The sequence below is a fragment of the Spodoptera frugiperda genome, chromosome 31 (assembly GCF_023101765.2).
Source record: "Spodoptera frugiperda isolate SF20-4 chromosome 31, AGI-APGP_CSIRO_Sfru_2.0, whole genome shotgun sequence".
Lineage (NCBI taxonomy): Eukaryota > Metazoa > Arthropoda > Insecta > Lepidoptera > Noctuidae > Spodoptera > Spodoptera frugiperda.
The window spans coordinates 2754261-2778226 of record NC_064242.1 but is presented as its reverse complement, the minus strand read 5'-3'; the positions used below and the strand labels follow the sequence as shown (position 1 = coordinate 2778226).

Sequence of the window (23966 nt, the reverse complement as noted above, 5' to 3'; positions counted from 1 at the left end):
TATATTTTTTTCATAAGATAAGGAGTATTTCCTAAAAAGTAGGTACCTATTTACTGTGAATTCCTTGTAGAATGGTAGTGACAATGTATAATCTAATTTTTCATGAAATGTAGATGACCATTCAAATAATCTTTCTATAGAGCTATTTACTTATTTTAACCTTAATTTAGAAGGCTATTACTAATTACTAAATGCGATTACTTACATTCTGTTTAATTGTTTATGAAATTATTATATTCTACAAGGCTTTGCAACATCCGTTGAGTGAGAGATTGAATAACTAATTAAGTTCTGCCTGAACATTTCAAAGGCCGGCTAGAGCTAACACTTACTTAACACTAAGTTGAAGAGCCTATGTGGATATTAAAGGGTTGTCAAGTATGTTGTTTTCCATTTCATATAAATCAGCACTTATTAATAACGATTACAAATCTAATATCTATTACCTAGTTTTCAAAAAATCTTCTAACTTTTTATTTAATACGTAAAGAAATCAGACTCTATGAATAGGTACCTATTACTCACTTTACCTACCGTTTTGTGTATTGTTCCCAACTTTGTCACTCCCATTTACTACCTAATTTTATAGCTACAAGTCGATTGGTAGCTGCAATTTTCAGTTCAGGATTCCATATAAGGGATTCGAGGACATCTACAGTAAGCTTGTTTAATCTGTCGGTACCTAATACTGTTTTATGACCAGACTTTCTTGTTTCTATGTTGCAAAAAATATAGACATCACCGACTTAGGTATAACGGTTCTAATATAGATTTATTGTGTTATTTATTTACTAATTTTACTAGCGGAATCAAACAATGTGTGAAGTCAGAAAAGGCCTAAGTTGGTGCCTATCTGCTAGGCTACTCGCTTAGAAGGTTCATAATCACGCAGAATATAAATAGGTAATATTGTTTCAGTGAGTTATCGGTTATAAACTAGACTGAAGAATAATCTCCTTAGAATAAATCTTGTTAGAACTCCTCAACCGAGCCATTCAACTTGAAAGATAAATAAAAGTTCTTACCTTTCTCCGAAAAACAAGAAAAATACTAGCCGTTGATTACAACAGTTCAAACACTAACAGCGTCCAATAGGTACACAATATCACACGTGAAATCTGTTCGTATCACTGCAACGTCCGTTTACTTTGAGTTATTATTTTAGTTCGATAAGACCGGACGGTTCACTGTTATTTTGAACCGGCGTCTCGCTCGCAACGAAGCACCGCGTGCATTTCAATGGATGAAAGTGTAAACCGTGGTTTTTGTATAGCGCCTTCTCGTTTGCGCCGGCGAGCGCGAAAAAGACAGAGAAGCTATACTCAAGTTTAGCTTTTTGAGTGGAGCGACAACTTCGCCCACTATTTTATTGTTATTCTAATTCTTACATCTCGAGACTTCTTGGAGGTTCCGGTAACATGTTTACAGAAGACCCCAATCTATGTATGTATTCATAAAATTCAAGGTAAGTTGGTATGAGAAATAAAAAACAAAATGTGGATCGATCGTTTATTTTTATTTTCTTCCCACAGGTGGCAAGAACCAGAGTAGCGAGCACAACCTAACGTATTAATGAAAATGGTAACTATTTTCAGGGACAACCACTTCTAAATGAATTAACAATTTTCAAATAGGAATCTGGTACAATCTAATTCCAAGTTCATAGGTAAGATAATTATTATTGTTACATCGTTTATTAAACTATACTTCATTGCAAAATAAAGGTGCCAATTTTCGCAATAAGTAATAATTAGTAAATATCGAAAATTCATATTCATTATCAGTGAGAAAAATCGTGAACTTTGTTTTTACATCTCTTAATTTGCGGTGCAATTTTAAGTTATGTGATCCGAAATTAAGATGTGTAATCCCTTGTGTACTGCTCCTACCCCGGCCTATAAGATATTTTTTTTAATCTCTAATGATTTTACGAAACTTCAAAAAAGAAAATAAAATGATATAAATTGATATGAAATGTAAACAAATATGCATGTAACCAAGGCCACTTATTAGCTATCGGTTACAAGCCGACTTGTCTCTGTGAAGAGAGCATTACAACAAACTTTGGATTTTTTTCTACATATTTTTTTTTTATTTTTCTTCAAGTGTGCTGATTTGCTACGTGTCCAAATTACATTTACACAGAAAAACATGTTTGCTCTCGATAAGAAATAGATAGGTACAGTGTCAAACAAATATTGGTTACTTGCAGATAGTAAAAAAGTTGAAATACCAAATAGTTACTTATTATTTTAACGACAAAGTTCTTATGCCACTTACAAATGATCATGTGGCTCATAAAAAGTGTTTTGATGGTCGGGGACCAGTAGACCACCTTTAGGAGCGCTTGCTTCAGCCGACCAATGACTCACCGTTGTAACAACGTGATAAAGTTCGTAAAATGTTGAAGCAAGTGATTCCTAAGGCTCGGTTTAATGGGACATAGATAAATCTATCAGACGAATGAATATCGGACAGGTGTTATGATTAGTCTCGATAGATTTATTCATATCCCACTCAGTATCGAAGGAGCTGGCTTTGGTCTGGCTAGTCAATGATTATAATAAGTCCCCGTTACCAAATACCGTGGCTAGCTCCTTTTGTTTTCCAGCGAGCATTGAAACATTCCTTCAACACTCGTTGGAAAACAATAATCATCCACTGTTGTTCTGGACAATCAGACAATCAAGTGCATAGGCACATTACATTTAGATTAATAACTAATCAAACATAATATTTTATGCGAACTTGAATCTATACTTTTTTTTTACTTTTTCATATATTTTTTATCGAGGTATCCTTTAGCGAATATCGTTAATGGAATAAGTACAATATAATATGAACTTATGACAGAGAAAATGAAATACATTACGTGACACGAAAAAATGAATGTGAATTAATTAGTTGAATGAGTTAAAAATACCCAACCGCTCTATTAACGTAGCTTTAGACAGTACATGAACATTTCAATATCTGAAACATTGTAGAGTCGTAAACTGGTGCACGTGTCTACTGTCTACCCGCGGAACATAACAAATATTTCAGATAAAGAAATTGACAAAAGAATTAGCGAACATATAATGATACATCATTTAAGAGAACTGAAAATGACTATACATTAATTTCACAATATACTAAATATATACAAGGATAGCCTTCCTGATGTAATTTTGTAATGATATTTTTTTTTACATTTTCCGTTTTCAGTTATTACAAACAGAAGTAAATCACACTACATAAAAATAAATATATAAAACACGACACATAAAATAGAAAAGTATGCACGAATATTAAAGTTTTATATGAAATTGTAACTAGGCAAGGCTTTCAAATGAAATAAATATAAGTTGTGGGGGCCGTGCACAGAACAAGTAAAGGTCGGCGCAGCGGGCGCGGGGCCGACTACTGGCTGTACACGCGACGCGACAATAGCGCGCCGTCACCGAGCACCCCTTGTAAAATGAAAATATACGAAAATATAACATATACACTTCTTATGTTTTACATGAACTATAATAACAGTTACGCCTATATGAACTGTTACAATCCATACATGGAGCTGTAAATTATGTTACAATTGATGGTCACCGCTGCTCACCGTTCGACGGGCCGCCCTCTGTAACGCAAGGCCTGCCGATACATCTTATAAAAAGTTAACCATTCGTTTTCTGTAGGAAAACGTGCGTCCGCAAACGGTGATCAGCGGCGACCAGGCATATATCAAAGAAGAGCACGACACTTAGTTCATCGCATCCGACGACACTCTAGGGGGCTCCGGTGCCCCCCACTAACATAGTCCAGCTTCATACAAAACTGCTAACACCTTGAATTACCACTATCCGGCAGAACGCAGCGGGCCAACACTGCATCAACAATGAACACTAACCCGCCTCGCGCCTGCCACCCTACGTTATATAATACGGCAAATCAATAAAATCGCCGCGTGTAAAACTTATCAACATGGACAAAACGTAACTGTCCGCTCCGATCTCGTTCGAACCTCGGACACAAAGCCGCATCTCGACATGTCGGCTTGGAAACACTTTCAATTCAACGGTGGGTACATCTTTCGCGAACGACGGCCGAAAGGCGTACCCACCGTTGGACATCCGGAGATGCGTCTAATCATCTCCTTACATAATGTTCGCGTTCAAAAATGTTGCAAAAGAAAACAGAACAATTTACTTTACGATATAAAATTTTGAATGAATTTAGATCGCTTGGAAACATAAACGAAAAATACTAACAAAAATAAAATACCTGTTCTACTTATACTTTATATTAACAAATTATTAAACAAGTCGGGACGATATTATTGTAAGAATTATATTAGAATCGTCCTATCATGTTTGCTGTGGAATGCGATCGCCTCGTTTTTCGTTATAACAGATTTTTTGAACTAAAACAAATAAAATATATGTATATTTCCCAACAAAACATTTTAAAATAAATATATAACGTGCAGAATGCTGCTGTTCACCTCAAGGCCATTATTTTTATGCATAATACCATAACATTTTTTGCATAGAAATCAAATTTCGTCGAAAGTCGACAGTGAAGCGAGAGCATTCCATCAAACATTCCTACATCAATATGAAATCTCTACAAAGAAAACATTGAACTAAAATTAACGTTACAATATAACTCCTCCTTCCCGTTCAATATCTACAATCATAAGATATGTTAGCACGTTTTCGCCTTTGTACCACATCAACCCTACACTTGGAGAAAGTAACGTTTAAGGCTTCGCTAATTAATCCTATTATTATTGCTAACTTTTTCATTCTAATGCCACTTGTAAGAGCAATCGAGCCACAAATGACATCATCTCGATACCGATTACGGTACGTCGTTTTCGAATATGAAAAGCTGGCGATTTCTCACTGTTGACATAAAACAATACGCTGGAAGGAAACAGGGCGGGGGATATATACAGAGTGCAGCACGGTATTACATCGGGGAAGGGAACTACACAGGACGCGCGTCTAACGCGTCAGCGGGCGGTCGAGCGCCAGCGTGCAGCACGGCAGGAACCGCGCGTGCGGGTGCGTGCACGCCGCCGCGCAGCGCAGCGCCGCCGAGTGGCGCCGCTTGCGGTCCGCGCGCGCCTCCTCCGCCGCCTCGCAGCCCGCGCCCCCGCCGCCGCCCGCGCCCCCGTCCGCGTACTGCGCGTGCGCCGCGCTGATGTCCGACAGCAGCTCCTCCCACTCGCGCGACAGCTCGTCGGGCGGCGGCGCGGCGGCGGGCGCGGGCGCGGCGGGCGCGCAGCGCTGGCACGTGCGCTCGCTCCAGATGGAGCGCGCGGCGCTGGGCCGCATCTTCTTGGCGGCGCGGCCGCACTCCTCGCACGCCGCCCACGCGGCTGCGGCCGCGGCCGCCGCGCTGTCGGCTGGAGTGTCGGTCTGCACTCCCGCGTCGCTCTGCCGCAACGGGAAGCGCAGTCGCAGCCCCGGCTCGTCGAGGTCGGGGCAGCGTTGAGCCGCCGTGAGATTGAGACGCCCGTAATCGATGCTGCGTGTGGCGCGGTACTCTAGGTAACGTTCTTGCCCGGTGCCGAGATACAAGCCCCCCGACTCGCTGCGATGGAAGTCGACGGTGTCCGGATCACCACAGATGTCAAAGGTGTCACCGTCGGCATAGCGCGGTGGCTCAGCATCGTTTTCGCGGCGGATGGGGCGAAAATGAGTGCGCGCAGAAGTGAGCAGGTCTTCCCGTGGACGGGACGGCGGGCGTGGCGGAGGCTCGCGGGCCACGCTGTGCTGGCGGAGGCCGAGCGCTCGGTTGCGGCGCGGCGGCACCTCGACGAAGCCGCTGCGATCACGGCTATGATTGATCGCAGTGAAAGAGCGCATCGTATTGGCAACTGTGCTCAATGCATCGTAGATCTCGTCGCCTTCGTACAAAGCGAACGACTCGAGCTCGCGGGGCTCCGGCTCGACGACGTCGGTTAGGTTCAGCGGCCGGAAGCGGTCATGCAGAGCGTCGGCTATACGCGAGGGTGTATCCCCGCGGTCGAGCGGAGGCGGGAAATCTGCAGCTTCGGTAGACCAAATGCTCTCCGTGAGGGATATGAGACTGCATTTCTCGGCGGACGGATCAGCGAACAGGCGGTCAGAGGGTGATGACAGCAGATCTTGAAAGTCTATCGGAAGGTCCTGGTACTCATCATCAGGAGTGTTCTGATCCTTAGACCACAGAGCTTCAATGCTGCGATCGAACTTAGCCTCAAACTTGGCATAAAGTTCCTCCTCCATGGGCGTACGGACACGCGGGTTCAGGTCCTCGGTGATGACCCACTCGGCGTCAAAGTCGAGGCTGTCGTCCCATTCAGGCACCATGTTTTCGTTCATTCTAATTTTGCCTTGAGAAATTTCTTTGATCTCGTCTGTAACAGTGTTTTCACACGTACCGTAACCCTCGTCCAATGCTATGGCTCTGATAAACTCTTTCACCGGATCCTGTGTTTCCATATCCCAGACGCCTTCATGAGTTACCCACTCTGGTAGAATCTCTTTACTGTCGAAGGATCTGCTGTAACTGTTGCAACGCTTTTTGTTGTTCTTCTTTTGACCGTGGTAAGAGTTGCGACGCTCCTTGCCCGAGGTTAGTTTCTTGTTTTTAGTATTCCAATCTTTAGCTACTGATAATTCGCTTTGCATTTTGGTATTGGAATCTGGCGCTGACTTACGACACCACGCCGGCGGTGGGAGATAATATGGTAATGGCGACTCTCGACCTTTCTTTAAAGCCGGAAACGCAGCGTAATATCGACGAACAGCTTCTGTTTCTTCTACGGAACACGTGGGCATGCCTACTCGTGACGAACTTTCTTGATCTTTGATGTCTTGAAGTCGTGTGCACAGTTGATCAACAATGTTGTCAAGATTAGGTTCCTGGAAATAATTTATTCATAATGTTAAAAGAAAATCAAATTAATTCGCGTGCTACTGTAATGTAATGGATAAGTACAGATATCAGCACTGAATAACTCAACAAAACAAACCAAAATCATACAGATTGGGATATATTGACGTGCTGGAATCCATAAATATTCCTAATTCATAAACTGATATCTTATATCCAAGTATATTCAACTAGGTACAATACATATATTTTTTATGTTTTAATTAACAAACTCTCCAAAGTACAAGTTCTCACATTTGTATAAAACTGACAGGTAGATTTTAGTAACATAATAAAGAATGTATGTATTGCATACTTCAAAAATATTGGAAAGAACTACTAAATTATATTATTAACACCAGCTGCACTATAATAAAATGGATGGATAACTGAGAATGAAAGAACTTAAATGTGTGACAGACTAAAGACTATTGAAAAACTTATCAAAATAACAAAGGAAAAATAGCATTGCACAATATTAAAAAAAAAACTAATAGGTATTTTCATGTTTTATCTGGATTGATCCTGCATACACTAAAAATATGATGTTGCAATAAATAAAAAATATATGCACACAATGATAATGCAAATAATTATTACAAGTAGCTTTTAACAATGGAACAAAGGAAGAATGCAGTGATGCTCCTAAAATAGTGTGCAAACCAAGGGGGACATCAAAATACAGTGGTGCGGTGCTTTCATAGGCAACAATCATTGAGGAGGAAACTTCCTGTACACTCGGACAACATGTTTCAAAACAAAAAACAAAACTAATCACTCCCACAAGGAAAACACAAAATAATATTTTGGTCACAACTATCAAAACCAAAAAAACAATATCATGTTGCCTATAAAAATAACATATAACATTGGAATAGATGCAAAACCGACCTTTTTGTAAGGATTCTTATAATTGTTAATTGTCTTCATTTTTACATTCCCACTGTTATGGTCACTTTCCAGTGTTACTGAGCACTGCATTTCCTCTTGACAGTCGAAAAAACAATAATTAGTGCAAACTGATTATTATTTGATCACTAACAAGTTCACTAATCACTATTTCATCATTAGTTTCATTACTGGTTACGATATTTATTTTAGCCTATCATTTATTAACTACAGATCATAGCAAGATACTTGGTGATATAGCATGTCATTGGAGATGGATTCTTTACAAGTTTATAATAATTAATAAGGTATTCACTGGCTGCTCGTAATATCTGTAGCGCTTTTACAATCTTGCTGTATTCTTGTTGCCCAAATGTGAATACAAATATGATAGTGACTTTACAAATAATATTTACATTGTATTGATTGCAATGATGATGTTCTGAGTATGGGATAAGTATTCAGTGCGGCTTACCTGTACCAAGTGTGGGGATATCAGATGATGGAGTGTGGAGTTTGATGAATTTCTCTTGATGTGGCAGGCCAGCAGGCAAACGCCTGGCTCTCTCTCTTATGCTTACGCATCCTGTCCTTGATAGTGTCTGCCGTTATCAAACACCATCATCTTGTACAATAATCGTGAGTCCATTTTACAATCGCCGTGGGCCGTGTGATATAAATCGATCCTTAAATTCCTCCGTTACTAATACATCCTTAATTTCTTTGGCCTATTCTTTGCTAGTGGGTCAGTTTTTTTTCCTAATGCAGCGCTTGCTTCAATTTTTATGCAATCGCATTGTCACTAGCTAATAACAAATGACGCACTACGTGCACCCCTTGATTCTGCAAAATAAAACGATTTACTTTTACTATCATCTGTTTTGTTACAAAGGTCATTGAGATATAGTAAGCACAAAGAATTTCGTGTGCCGTGAGTACCATGCCCGCCCCGCCGTGCTAAATGGGTCGATGGCGCCAAAACGTCACCCGAGCGAGGGTGAGCGCGGACGAAGCCTCCTAGCATTCGCAACGTCACCCGAATAACACTTTTTGCTATACATCAACAAAGAGTACTATCACGCGCGCCACGGTAATTCTTTCATCGTCGTTTTGCTCTGAGTCATACTCTTACTACTCATTTCATCTACGATACGATGCAATTTCACAAATAGACGGCGATGTTACATGATGCACTTTCACTAAGGACGCGCCATGAACTTACTTCCGCATTGACACATAAAACAACAAGAATTAATGGAAATTACTCACCTGTAACAGTTTATACGGGGTTAAACTATCATGTTATATCAATACACACACACCCCACATGAAAAAAAACATGGCAGCCGCAATGAGTGAGTGAGAGTCACAAAATTATTTTATTTTGCGCAACTCCGTCAAAAGATTGGTATGACGTCTCATTATTGACCAATCGCATCGCTTCGCTTTTCAAAATCATTCAAGATGGCGACGGAACAGCCCGTGAGTACATTTCATACACCTTGTGATTCGTTGAAATATGACTATTGGCTAATCTCGTAAAACGATGTTACGTATCAACCAATGAGCTTCTAGAATTTCAAACCGGATATGTTCAACTTTCACGCCGCCATGACGCGGGAATTTTAAAATACAGATATTTTAGACATCGTGGGAGTTACCAGTACGATAAGTATAACAAGGTCAAAGTCCAAGGATTGATCTATCTCAAATAATAATTTATTTTAATTATCCTAGGATTGACTAGGTGAAATAGGTACTCTAAAATAAATATTAGTTCAGGGATAATTTCGTAGGTATCGACTATTATCTTTGAAGGTCGTGCACTGTGGTGTTTGAAGCCACGAATGTAGCGTGAATAAAACAAGAAAATATTTTTCATCGATCTCTTTATTCTCTTACTCTTTATAACTTTATTTATTAGTACATCGAATACAAGTATATCAATGTACTTAGCAGTGACTCGTTGGAAAAGTTACCAATACTGTTAGTACCTAGGGTAAAAGGAAATTGGAGCTACATTTGAACAGCAGAAAATTGATTGAATAAAAATATTATATAGGTACGAATCATTCATTAAGTGGTTACTCTGTTAGGAGTCTACTATATTCAACACTTGATATACAACATAAATTATCGTACAATCGTAAGTTAAAGCAATATTCTGAATGTAAACTGTTGTGAACAGCACTCTGCATTTACAGATAATATACATAATATACACATCCAAAGTTACATAATATATTAATCAGGTATCTAAAAAATTACCAGTATCAGTAATATCGTATCTGTTCATTCCAATTCAAAATTGAAAAGAAGTAAAAGTGTATCGCTCCACAATTTGTGCGCAACATTTTTGATATAACCACTAAAATAAACTAAAATAAAACTTAAACTGAATAGCGATCACAGAAATGCATCAACGTAATACAATACATATGAAACAAAAATAACCAGGAATAAATAAAAACATTACAAGTAACAACAACGAAACGACTTTGTACGGCCTGGAAAGTTAAGAATTAAATTGTAACATAATAAAATAATATTTTTTTTTATAAAGCAAGTAATACGTTATTTACATATTCGTGTGTGATTGATTACATGTTACAAAATGCTTATTGTCATTAGGGTAACACATTACATCAACGTAATTAATTATATAATTTCTCTACATCTTTTTGATGTCGTTACTCTAGTACAACAGCTATGCTATATGCGGTTACAAGATGCATTCAGGCAGTGCGTCTCCATGAACTGTCTGCTATATCTTGGTGAAATGTGATGATTGCACATGCTTGAACGCATCTTAGTTTAAATACAAACGCCGAACGCCATCTTTGCCAATTTATCGTCACCTAAACCAGCAGGAAGGCGTAAAGATGAGTAAGAACAATCCACTAATATATTTACACCTTGACTAAGGAGATCTACTTTACTCAGTGACTCTCCGGCCGTTTACTGCTGTCTTCGGGCTTGGTGACGATACTTTCGCTCTTGGCAAGAGCCTCTTGTTCGGCTGCTTTCTTCATTTCTCGCCTCTTCTGAGCTTCTCGGATTATGTCGAATAAACTCTGTAACAATAAAAATTACTATAGAAATGGGTAGTTTCCTAGGTCGAAAATAAATTATTTCAACATTTCAATACAATAAAATAACCCAAAATGATCGTACTTTCAGTCATAAATTTTTCTAGCGAATTTTAGAGAAGTAAGTATGCTATTTGACGCAAAAAAAATGACGTCTTAAGTTGCAATCTCTTACAAAATTCATAGAAAAGTAACGGTTTCGACATTTCGATAAAAGTATTGAATTTGATTAGTTGGAAACTACCGTATTCGAGATGATTTTATCGCCTCAATTATGCAACTAAATTAATATCGAATTAAATTGCGTCAGTTATTCGGTTCAGTCTGGTTAATGTTTATAAAAATATGTATTTAATTCTAGCACATATTTTGACATTGCTTGACACAAAACACTCTTATCGGACGAGTGGCCTTTCCTTATTATATTTGAGAACAGCTGACTACCAGATAAAGTTTGATGACATCGAAATGCGCACTCGAATATGAAATGACGCTAGAGATAACAGAAGTAGGTATAGGTAGGTATACCTATAATCTGTTTTGTAGACTAAAACATTTATCTATAACGCCTACAAAAAATATACCCAAGCGTCGAACTATTTTATAAAAAGATTTTCCTAATACAATCTACATCAACCTGAAAAGTACTTTTTGTTCAGCACAAATCTATAAGAGTCCATGAAATCAACATTGAAAAGAATGTACACTGAGTCTAACAAAGAGCCTATAGACTAGAACTTCAAAGTATATACCATCAAGATAACATTCATTATGGAATTTCAACTATAAGAAACTATAAAGATTTAAGTAAGTTAATAGATGCAAATGAGTTACCTTCCCCTCGGAGACGCTAGGTTTGTCCTGTTCTTTGGCGGCTAAAGCTGCTTTGTCGAGCGCCTTCTGTATCTTGCTCTCCACTTCAAGGATCTCCTCCTTGTCCAGCAACTCGATCAGCTCAGCCATTTGCTTCTCAGATAGGTTCACGTTTTCGTTTCCTATTATTTCGAGCATCTGCAATTTTGGAAATATATTTAAGTCTTTGACTGCCAATAGAAAACTGTTGAAGGCAAATCCTCCGCTAACGTCGGTCACCTGTGACCACCACGGCGTTCAATGTGTTAAAATATAGTTGGTTTATAAATTTTGCGAAAGCAGACTTAAAAAGTAGCATTGAATATGGCACTGCAAACCTTTTAAAATTGGTTCTTAGCTAAAGTAGCACCCTATACATTTAAAACAGACATACACCCTCACAAAATACCTATGGATAAAACTGTTCTGTTTAAAAATGTTACTGACATCATTGCAACAAAAAGCGCAAACCAGACAGACTAGAACATTTATTTTTGACTGAAACAGCTAGCCAAGTGATTTTCCCACAAATCTATAATATCATACACATGTAAGTAGCTACTTCACTACATAGTATAAAACAAAGTCGCTTTCTCTGTCCTTATGTCCCTTTGTATGCTTAAATCTTTAAAACTACGCAACGGATTTTGATGCGGTTTATTTTTAATAGATAGTGTTTTAAGAGAAAGGTTTATATGTATAATACATGCATAATATATCACCATTGCACCCATTCGAAGCTGGGGCGGGTCGCTAGTAATACATAATATTCAATATCGCCTCCTATATAAAATGCGTCATTACATAAGAACTCAACAAAGTATGCATGTTTTATAAAATTCCAAGGCTATGTAATTTCAAATAATGGCAACTGATAAACGGGTGATAAGCGACATTTTATGTATTAAAATACCAATAGGTATACGCAATTATATTAATAGGCATTGTAATTGCACTAACCAATGCACATTTTCGTCCTTGCAATGTACTGAGAAAAACATTCTATTGTTCTAAAACATTTTTTTTTTGTACAATCCCGCCACAACCTCCCATACCGCTGCAACTCCTGTAAGCCAGGATCTACAGTAGATACAACCATGAAAACACCAGAACACTGAAGTCCGGCGCGTCCCAGGGAAATGAATGACTGTCTTGGATCCCGCAACGAAACAAATCAGAAGATGTTATTAGAGGAGAAGAAAAAGAAAACGATAGTTTCCACTTCCCTCGGTGAATTTAATGCTAAAACAATTATAAAGATTCGTCTCGACGGGAGGTTATTCGAAAATATTGAAACTAAAATATGAGTAAGTATTGCGAATTGTAAAGTCAACGACCTATGCAGACAGACAGACGTCCTGTCCTGACCTTACCACATTTTAAAGAGTCAATAACCATGTTTGTTTACATAACATCTGTGTATTCTTATTAGGTATCTACCTAGGTAGGTAGATACATATCTACCAATGTATCTTTGTGTATGACATTGGAGAAATGGAGCTACTTTATTTGTTTTGAAGCAATAATACTGTATTTCTTATTATTTCAGTTAAAAATAGATTTATTATCAACCATGTGCGGCAGACTCAACTTTAATGTATCTCTCAAATCTGTTTTGAAAGATCTGTATTGAATTATTTTGTAGTATTCAACAAAATTATTATTCCTTGCGTACAGCTTCAGGTTTTATTTGAATCTTACTTAAATCTCCTGCCTTTTTTGCTACATAACCTTGACATTCCTCAACAACAAAGCCCGTATAGTCTAACGTCTAACATTTTTTTTTTTGTTTTTTAATCTGTATCTTACAAAAAACTGCAACCTTTCAAAGGCATAAAAGCACTAGAATTCCATCAAGGAGAGGGAATCTAATATATTTTTAATTCTGACCGTGAAGATTATTAATCTGTGATAACACGGAAGTTTCGCGTTCTCTGTAGAAAGAGGTCACATACTATGTTATCGCGTTTATAATCACCCGCGAGGAATTATATGCGGCCAGTCACGTGTTTTACAACGTGTTAAAAAGAAATAGCGACCTTGACAATACACTAGGTCATTTCGACACCTGCCCACCACGTGGCCAATTGGCAATATGGGAAAAAGTACTTTATGTTATACAGTTTCTAAGAATTTTTGGTGAAATTCCTATGAACTAAATTATAAATCGAATGTTTTGTGAAATGAACGTATTGCTATCGGTCTTTCATTCAAGTCTTAGATTCAAGATAAAAAACATACGATTTTATTTTTATTACAGACATTACTAAATGTCTAGAATGTTTTAGAGACATTTCGCTGTTTAAAAATATGATAGAAATTGGACCATGTTTACTTTACAACTTCCTGTAACATTACATTACATATTGCGTCTCAGTCAGTAATGACATAGTTTTTTTTACATACTATTTCTGGCAGATATAATTATGTGATCATCCACATACATACATAACTTCACGCTTGTCTACCATGAGAGTAGGCAGAGACAATGGAACGTCAATTGCTACGATTCTTACACACCTCTTTCGCTTGATCAACAGTCATCAGTCTTTTCATGCATGCTCGTCTTTCATCACTAAGTTTTTATAACGGTTGTCTGTGTGAAATTTGATGAAGGCACCGTTATAGCTCTAGCGACACTGACCATCCATTTCTTGATACAACAGGGGTTTTATGATTGCACCGTAGAGACAGAATCTATTATAACGCTGATATTATCCGAGCCTACAGCGCGTCGCGTTCCCCGTGCGCCTCAAACAGCCATCGAATCACCACAAATAGGACCCATGCCCGACCTGGAGCTGTGGACTATCTAGCGGGTTTACCGGGGCTCCAGCTCGAAAAACAGGTGTAGGAACGGGGTGGTTTTTAGTCAGTAAGAGTCTGACACTCCCTCTCGCCTCACCCAACACGGGAGAAGTGTTCGGATGATTTTCCTCCTTAGAAAAGGTCAATATTATAATATATTTCCACATTACGTACCTTCAATACATCATCAATCTTCAATTGCCCATCGAAATCATCATCCAGCCTTCCCAGCACATCCTGAATGAGTTTCAATTTCGCTTCATCAGGCACTTTCTGTAGGCTCTTAATGGAATGCATCAGTTCATCAATTTGAATCAGTTGTTCTTTCGCCTTCTGTGGTTCAGCCTTCGTTTGTTCTAGTGTGGTTTTCAAAGCCTTCTCTTTTGTTTCCAGCATTGCTAAAGCCGCATCCAATTTGCTTATCATGTTATTGACTGCCTTGTATAATCTGGAAAAGATTGAGAGATTAAAAATGTGGATAGGGGCAAATGAGATGGCGATGGTAACTGATTAGCATCGCTCATGAACACACAACAACATATTTTAAAGAATATGTTGAGTCTTTTAAAAATACGCTCTTACAAGTTTATTATACCATATTAGTTAAAGTAGGTAGTATTGTTGCACTGTAATTTTGTGTTATACTGTTGATTTGACTGCTTTCAAAGTCAAAGCATTTATTTCAATTAATCCTTAATTAGGCCCTAACAAAACGTCAAATTGATTTTTTCCGTCAGTCTGTTTGTCTGTGAAGCTAGGTGTTCGTTTAAATTGGCTTAAAGGCATTTCCCGATGTTATAACATAGTTAGTTATTGTAGTACTTATAAATGAGAGCTACCGTTTTATTGCTCACCAGATGGAGCTAGTGTGAACCTATCGTCTTTAATTCCAATAAGGAATTAGCTAGTGTCACACCATTGGTCATTAAAATTTTTGACAACTGTAGTGATTGGACAAACTGACCATTTGCTATATTAACGCCATCTGTTGCTCGAAAAAGTTCACTAGCCCCGATTGGGATTAAAATAAGTCTTATAGTTATTGAAACAGGATTTTGATAAGAATCACATTCAGTTGTATAATCCTCTAACATTAAAGGCTTGGACCACTTCTTAAGTGACATAAAGACATTATCGCTATTCTAAATCTACCCAGTGCATGTTGTCAAGAGAATATAAATTTGGTTATTATAAATAGCTAATCGATCAAGTAAATGTAATCAATAAAGATAAATGTCACAGAATGTAGGTAATATTGATAATAAGACACTTATCTACTATCTAATAAAATAACTAAATCCCCTTTCTTGATGACGCAATTAGACGATGCAGATTGCAGTGTAGGAACTTGTTAATGCATGAATAGGCTTTACATACAGCAAGTTGCATTATGTTTCTCATACAAATTAAAATATGTTGTTACTCGAAAAAGGTATTACAGTTTTGTAGGGTTACCTAATAAAGTAGAACTCGTACTTTTTGGAAATACTATTTTAAAAAGCATGGAATGAGAGCCGCCGTGATCGAGTTTACCGCGGACGGCCAGGATTGCAAGTGTAGCAAAAGTGCTCTTGTCGAATCAACTATTTACTGATGAATAGTCATTAGACATTTTTATTAAATACAAAATTCACTCGTTGATGCCTATCAACGGCCTAAAATAGGCCTATTGGTGAATAAAACGAAAATCTTTAGAACTTAGGATAATAAACCTTTTGCGATTCTTGAAGTCCAAAATTTTGCCCACAGTGACAAAATTCCATACTCCATATTTGTTTATAGAAAATATCCAAAACCGTCGCAACAGTAACAGACTACTACCGAAATTAATAATCAGTCTCAATCCAAAATTAGTCAAAAAGATCGATATTAACCTTGTGGTGTTTTTGTCAGAAACGGAGATGGATCCAGACATTTTGGAGCGTGAGCGTTTCTTTTAAAGGTTGCCCTATTACGATTTTTCTGCTGTGTCGTAGGTGGGTTTACAAACATACAAGTTCACATACATGGCACCCAGGCCGGAAACAGCAATTTGTGGATCACACAAAGAGTTGCTCCGTGCGCCAACCGTGCAGTCAAGTGATGATGTGATTATTATATTCATCTGTATATGTACTATGTAGAATACCTGAGAGCACCCTTAGAAAGTTTAAGATCTGCCTGTTTCGTCTTGACAATTTCCTGCATCTCCTTGACGTCCTCATTGTAGTCTAGTAGCTCCGCCTTCAACTCCTGGATGCTCTCCTTTTCAAGAAGTAACGACTTCTTTTGTTCAGCTGGAAATTAGAAAAAAAAAAAATTTTATTAATAATTCTAAGGGTTGATTTGTAATTGGTTCTATTAAAAATCTTGAATCAGGTAATAAGATGGTGGGTTTTTAAATTTTAAATATAAAAATTAATTGCTGTTCGTTAGTCTCGCTAAAATTTGAGGACGGCTGGACCGATTTGGCAAATTTTGGTCTTGAATTATTTGTGGAAGTCCAGGAAAGGTTTAAAAAGTGAGAAAATAAAGGTTTCGTTGCGGTACGAAGTTTGTCGGGTCACCTAGTTTTAAATATTTTTTTAAAGAACTCTTATAAGTTATTTGTTTAAATATTAAACACCTCTCATACATTGTTTTAAACTTCCTATCACAAATCAACGTAACTTACAAAGAAAATGCTTATTATTTTTTCTAATTTTATGTATGTTTTTTATAAGTATGACGTAATAAACATAACTGATGGACTACATGACCTTCGGTAACTCGGATTGCGACATAACATAGCTATGGAACTTTCACGTATGTACGTATCTATGTGTGAAGTGACGTAATCACAGAGAAATCGTATGTTTATTGATTAAATAGTTATGTACTAAACATCTATTGAGTGTTACTGTAAATAGTAGTCGGGGAAGCAATAATTTGGATAAAATACTAAACATATAAGTTAATAAAACTGACATGGTCACTAGCAGAGGCGGCCTTAGGGGGTGGCGAACAGGGCAATCGCCCGGGGCCTCGCTCTTTCCATGTTTATTAGTTTTTGTTTACTTTTTAGTTTTGATCAATTACATTCGCGTAATAACAGTAGCCGAAATATCAAATTATCGGAAACTCATTCAAAAACTGATAAACACGGTAAATATCCTATTTTCCGTGTTTGAGTTCAGTTCAGTTGTAATGAAAATACTAAAGTAATGAATAAACATTAATTAGGTACTTGCATTTTGTATATTTAGTATTGAAGTAGATTGGAAAATTGATATTTTTCTAAGTATTTCCGAATTCAAGTACCTACACATGAATGTGATATTTGAATCGCATTTCTTATTTATAATATCAAAAAGGTAAATGAACTGCATTTCACAGAGTCAAGCAATAATCGTTTACCAAAACTACACATATTGTATTTTGTACTTAGACATTTATAAACCATAACATCCTAATTTATACTTCACAGAAATCATAAACAAGTCATAATAAAATTTAAAAACAAAATAAAATTCCTTTAAGAAAATCTGGCACTGAAAACGGTATTTTCCAGTAATTCAGAGTAGAGATGGTAGTAAATACGTAAAATGAAACGTCAAATCAAAGGTGAACGGACGACCCCAACAAATTTGACCTTGGCAGTGATCCAACGCTCCCAAACTCCCGACACAATGGCTAGGTACTTATAGGGAAAACCATCTCAGATAAGGAAAACTTATAACCATCTTTCTTTACGCTAATATTAATAAAATTTTACTTGGAAAATTCCCAAATTTCTTAGATTGGTCGACCAAAAACCCCAGATTTTTCAAGGCGGTAGAAAATATTTCTTTGTGCTAATAAATATTTAGGGAACAGAGAGTAAAGTTCCCTAAGAAAAGGAGGATCCTCCGACCAGGCGAGGTGATCAGCCTGGCGGGCTTTCTGCCCAACTGTTGTTCGTTGGGATTTTCTATACGTGTTAATTCGCATGTAAACTTCATATGTGCGATGCAGGATATTTATGACGTCATCCGTTGATTTTTGCTCGTCGATAGTTTATGTGCGCCTTCTGTCATCTGTCACTTGTTACTTGTCAATGTGTCGCCACATCACTCCCCCGAAGACCGGGGGTCGATCCTGTTGAGACGGCTGTCGATGCTTGAGATGAGCGGTGCCAGAACCAGTGTAGAATGCCCCTTAGTTCCAGTGAGTCGGAACTGTGCCGCTGATAGCCCAGTGAGTCGGGTGAGCGGTGCAGGGTGATACTCCAGTGAGTCGGAGTAGTGAAGCTCGCAGTGTCCCACGGTGAGTCGGGGAATTGATGCTGCGAGGGTAGGTGCGTAGTGGCTGGCGTCTGCGTTGACGGGAGGAAGACGTCCTCAGACCGTGGGCAGAGTGCTGTGCCTAGACGCTGATGAGGCCGTGGGGAAGAACCAGGCTGCATATCTTCGATGTAGCGTGTGGTGGTGTCCCTGATGAGGCCGAGGGTGCTGGTTGGCTGCGACTTGATTACCGCTCAGCGGAGAAGTGATGGGTGAGGGAGATGGCGATGAGGATGACGGTGCTGATCTGCTCCGTGAAGGTTGGTTTCAATCACGTCGGGGGTCACCACTTTAGAGATGAGACAGTAGTAAATACGTAAAATGAAACGTCAAATCAAAGGTGAACGGAGGATCCTCAACAAGTGACCTTGGCGAGGTGATCCAGCGCTGGCGGGCTTTCTGCCACAACTAGCTAGGTACTTATAGGGAAAACCATCTCAGATAAGGAAAACATATAACCATCTTTCTTTACGCTAATAACTATAAATAATATTTTACTGGGAAAATTCCTAAACTTCTTGGATTGGTCGACCAAAAACCCCAGATTTTTCAAGGCAGTAAAAAAACATTATAAGCATCTTTCTTTATGCATCTTTATACAGTATTTTACTGGGAAAATTCCTAAACTTCTTAGATTGGTTGGATTGGGCGGCCAAAACCCCCAGTTTTTTAAGGCGGTAATATATAAATAGCACTCATGTAAAAGAAACAAGGAATTTGTGATGTGATTACGTTGACTGTAATGGAAGAAGACACTGCAAGGGCATTGACTTCAAGTGGCTTAGGATATCGGCAGGAGAAACTAAGAAGATAAAGAAGTTATTGACGCTGCATTAGGTCATAATTATTTGGCCATGGCTTACTCAAAATATGTATTTCCAGTAATTAAAAAAATCTTATAACTTCCGTGAGACATACTAAATTAGGTATTATGTTATCGGCTTAATCACGTAACTGTTTGACGAGGAACTCGACTAGTTTAAAGACATGCTAGAGGCTATAGAAACTAGTCGAGTTCCTCGTCACATGAGTAAGTTAATAACATAATAATTAATTAAAAAATCGTTTTCTATGTCTATTGTGTTGAATATTGATCAAGATACCGCCACTAATTAACCAATAATGAATCGTAATTATCTCTACAAATAAAGCTGATATTTGTATGCAGTAAAATTTACAACACAAGAAAACTACTTAAGATATCAGATAGCAGATATAGACTATAATGTATGACATTGTTAGATATACAAAGTAAGTCACTAGGCAAGTAGGTATAATATTTCCGTCATACAATAAAATACAGCTCTATATCAACTCTATATACATACATATCTAACATTAGAGATGTATTTGTTTACATGTAGTATTAAACCTATACCTACTATGTATGATTCATCGTCTGCAATTTCAGTGCACAAGTTTTCCGACTGTAAGTACTAAAATATCTAGATTATTTCCTAGAAACGTTGGTGCATGTTGCCAAAACATTGATACATATAATTTGTAGTAGTTAGACCACGGCATTGGCCTACAAGGAGTTTCATTATCAATAATCGTATTACATAATACTGAAAACACATAAATTGATTATCGCGATTTATCATATGCACCACATCGTTACGGTTATCCAATTTTGAACATTATTCCTAACGGCATAAGAGCAACAATGCCGGAATTTTTGATTTACTGTCATTTTTGCACCTCTAGGTACATAATTTTGAACTTTATTACTAAAGAACATAAGAGCAAAAATGCCATAATCTTTAATTACTTTTGCACCTATGTGTGTAGTTGCCAAATACATACATACAACTGACAATCACAATTACTATTGAGATGTAACGTAAACTTATCAAGTTAGTAGCCATTTTTATCGATAAGGAGATAATTGTAACCAAAACCGTATCTGATTATTTACCTTTCGACAAAAGAGCATTTTTTATGTTTATGTATCTTACGTAAATAATTATAACATACGGTAATATTTTCCCCACCAAAATTAAGTCTGAAAAATACTATAGGATTAGATATATAGCCGCAAGTTCATGTATCATTACGATGTAAAATATTAAATCAAAGGGAGCAATGTGCACTCTATGATAATGTATGGATCTAGTTAAAACCGGATGCACGTTGCAGCCGTTGTCAACCGCCACAGATCACTAAAGTCAACAGATAAGGAAAAGGTAATAGACTAACAGATGTGTATCGCGATGAAAACCGATTGAAAACTCCATACAAAACACTATGACGTACAAGCACGTTTTGTGCACATGTCGTACACAATTCTATTAATATGAATGACAAAAACTAGAGAACACGTAATTAGAAGCATTTCAATATGAACTTGAACTTCCGTACCAAGAAAAAAAATGTGAAAAAGTGCCAAAGAACCTTACCTAATTTCTCTAAAGCGTCTTCGATAACTTCAATGTCTTTGCCAGAGAGTCCTTCCTCAGATTTTGGTTTAGGAGTTTCAATGACAATCACAGGTGCTGGGTCTACCATAACGGGAGGAATCTGAGTGTCAATGATGGGAGCTTTGTCTTTGAGTTCTTCTTTCTCTCTCTTTTTAGCTTCGAGGATCTGTTTCTCTCTCTCTGCTTCCTGCAACTCCTTCATCTCTTCCTTGATCTTCTGTTCTTCCAGTTTGATTGCTTCTGCTTTAGCCTGGAATTAGTATTAAAATGCTTTAGCTATATAAAATGTAAGGACCTTGAATATTTTCCTCTAATAATATTATTTATACTGTACCATATTTACGGAAATCAATTTTTCAATCATAAATATTGATTGAATTTAATTAGTGCTAGTACTTAAACATAAATGAATTCCATGTGAGAACAATGGACCGCACTAAGTGCTTTAATATGCAGTTATTGTAAACATTTACTTTACTTGTTATAAGAAAGTCCAGAATAGTTATAACACTTCAAACAAATGATATGTTACCTTGAAGTCCAACTTTCCTTCCTTCTCTCCTATAGCAGCCTTAGTCTGAGTCGCCACTTGTTCTGGTAAAGCAGATATCGTCGCCTTCAGTTTGTATGTCGTTGGTACATGTTCTGGCACCATGAGGGCCCTTGACAACAACAGCAAAGATGGTGGCACCTTCTCATTTAATGACAAGTCCAGCCAGTTCCTCAATTCCTTCCTCAACCTCTCTTCTGACACACCATAAGCCCTCATACCCCTAGCCCTGCAAGCTTGCTGCAGCTCACTAAAGTTTAAAGTCTCCACACCCTCCTTAGCAATAACCTTGTCGTCAGCGGCCAGTGACCTCAGTTTCATCTTAAGATTAAACCGTAACATGGCACTTGTACCAATAGTTGATGCATTCAACACTTTACACAAAGCAACTAAATGCGGCCTCTGTAGTGAATCTAATGTGATCTCATCTTCAAACAATTTTGAGAATTTCATAATCTCTTCACTGGTTGCAACATCTCCTGATGTTCTGATCCTATTGAAGAAACTAGAGAATTCTCTAGCCAGCTCTGAATGTCTATTACTAGCCTGTGGAGCCATCTGATCTAATGTCTCTTGGAAGAACTTTGCAATTTCCAATTTTACTTTAAAATGTTTTTTTAACTTGGCTTCCTTCTGATCTGTGCTCTCAAATGTGGATGGCAATGCATTTGGGAACAGTTTGATATAAAAAGGCAGTGCAAATTCCAAAAATGGAACAACTATAAATACAATAAATGGAACCATTCTAAACAGATCACCGATAGTGGTGACTAGCAGTCTATGCTCCCTTCGAGTCAATGTGTCACCTTTTAAGATTTTAAAGAATAATTTTGATGAGATCCTTACTTCTATAAAGAGTAATCTGAAGCCATGGTAGTAATGTCGTAGTTCATTCATAATACGCTCCTTCAGACTCTTCTTTTTCTGTTCCTCTTTTCTAGGGAGCCTTTCTTGTTCTTCAATACCCTTCTTTATAGTTTCGACAGTGGCTTCAACCTTTGAGGAAGGCTTTAATGGTTCTTTGTCAAAATGATATCTGCTTGTGGTAAAAGTCCTGATGAACTCAGGATGGTATAAGATCCTCGTATTGTATGGTTTTTGTGTAATATCATGATGCAGTCCGATAGGCTGTGTTGTATAATATGACAATGACCTTGAGAGTGTTATATATGGAAAGTTCTGATATTGCCTGTTTTCCCATAGTAGAGCTAGAAATATATAAAAAATATGTCATGAAAATTACAAACTTTGTCAACAAAGGACATTTTTGTTATAATAGTATTTATAGACATGACAAAACACGAGTAGAATCTATTTAGAATAAAATTATAAGAAGCCTGAGGATGCTGTAATCTTAAATGTGATTCCTGTTATATATTTCACCTTTGATCTATTTTATATCTGAAAAGAACCTCGGAAACCATGTGACGGTCATGACGAAACTAGAAATATAATTAGATAATATTGTTTATGTTGTTAGTTCTTGTCACAACCAATTATATACTTCCTATTTACAAATAACAAAGCATGGTACCATTATGTAAAACTAATATTTTCCACGATGAAGTCATACGAAGGTGTACATAATAATCAATCAAAATCCGCTTCGCTTTAGGTTAAGACAAAGTTATACGACATTTCCTACTAAATATTATTTACTTACTCGATTTTTTGATGCATCGACATTGGTTAATAATTAATCTGTTCATAATGTTTTCTATTCGTAGGCTTTATCTACTGAAAATATTGAAAATATAACAAAAACAAAATCAACCCTTAGTACACCATGACAATCGAGAAGAATCACAGTCCAAAGCACAGATGAAAAATATAGACTAGCAATGTTTACATTTTTTAATTTTTCCGTTCAAGTTCATTATTTATGGTTTCATGGAATCTAAACAGTTTACACGATTTTATTTTGATATTTTGTATGTAAATACATTAAATTCTAGATTATTTAGTACTTTTCTTCAGTATTTTATACTGAAATTTATTACAAGATTCTAATAAGACTATAAAATCCGCTGCCAAATCTATAGGTATACAATCGTGTCATTGAAATATGAATCTAGTAGGCTACAAGAAACGGTATTTCAATAATTATACAATTTACGTATTTTCTAGGTCGCAAAAGTTAACTTTATTATTTATCGAAAATACTCAATAATAGAAG

General features: G+C 37.4%; 3 protein-coding genes across 5 annotated transcripts in view; all 3 read right to left on the bottom strand.

Moving 5' to 3' along the window:
* LOC118276266 (leucine zipper putative tumor suppressor 2 homolog) overlaps positions 1-1256 on the bottom strand; it is a 108637-nt gene extending 107381 nt beyond the window's left edge. The window contains exon 1 of the mRNA XM_050707358.1: positions 1026-1256. The gene's annotated coding sequence lies outside the window, so the exon portion shown is untranslated. The remainder of the gene's footprint in view (positions 1-1025) is intronic.
* A 239-nt stretch (positions 1257-1495) lies between these two features.
* On the bottom strand, positions 1496-9228 carry LOC126912917 (uncharacterized). Of its 3 annotated transcripts, none has more exons than XM_050707351.1 (4): positions 9061-9228; positions 8267-8634; positions 7795-7889; positions 1496-6893 (listed from the first exon to the last, which is right to left on the bottom strand). In XM_050707351.1, exons 3-4 carry the CDS (start codon positions 7882-7884, stop codon positions 4986-4988), a joined length of 1998 nt encoding a protein of 665 aa, XP_050563308.1. In that variant the 5' UTR covers positions 7885-7889; positions 8267-8634; positions 9061-9228; the 3' UTR covers positions 1496-4985. The 3 variants fall into 3 exon arrangements, with proteins under 3 accessions (XP_050563308.1, XP_050563309.1, XP_050563310.1); XM_050707352.1 differs by lacking the exon at positions 9061-9228 and adding an exon at positions 8731-8907; XM_050707353.1 differs by lacking the exon at positions 7795-7889.
* Positions 9229-9663: 435 nt separating this feature from the next.
* Positions 9664-23623, bottom strand: LOC118276261 (mitochondrial proton/calcium exchanger protein). Its single transcript, XM_035594508.2, has 7 exons — positions 23454-23623; positions 21773-22998; positions 21220-21490; positions 16669-16816; positions 14715-14988; positions 11715-11891; positions 9664-10865 (listed from the first exon to the last, which is right to left on the bottom strand). Exons 1-7 carry the CDS (start codon positions 23497-23499, stop codon positions 10731-10733), a joined length of 2277 nt encoding a protein of 758 aa, XP_035450401.1. The 5' UTR covers positions 23500-23623; the 3' UTR covers positions 9664-10730.
* Between the last annotated feature and the right edge of the window lie 343 nt (positions 23624-23966).

Bases quoted from the DNA above. Each gene is read 5' to 3' on its own strand.
- LOC126912917 (XM_050707351.1), bottom strand. From the start codon at position 7,884: ATGCAGTGCTCAGTAACACTGGAAAGTGACCATAACAGTGGGAATGTA. The intron at 6,894-7,794 runs GTCGGTTTTGCA...AATTATTTCCAG, and splicing joins ATAAGAATCCTTACAAAAAG to GAACCTAATCTTGACAACAT.
- LOC118276261 (XM_035594508.2), bottom strand. From the start codon at position 23,499: ATGAACAGATTAATTATTAACCAATGTCGATGCATCAAAAAATCGA. The intron at 21,491-21,772 runs GTAACATATCAT...TACTAATTCCAG, and splicing joins AAGGAAAGTTGGACTTCAAG to GCTAAAGCAGAAGCAATCAA. The intron at 14,989-16,668 runs GTATTCTACATA...AATCTTTTCCAG, and splicing joins CTTTCTAAGGGTGCTCTCAG to ATTATACAAGGCAGTCAATA.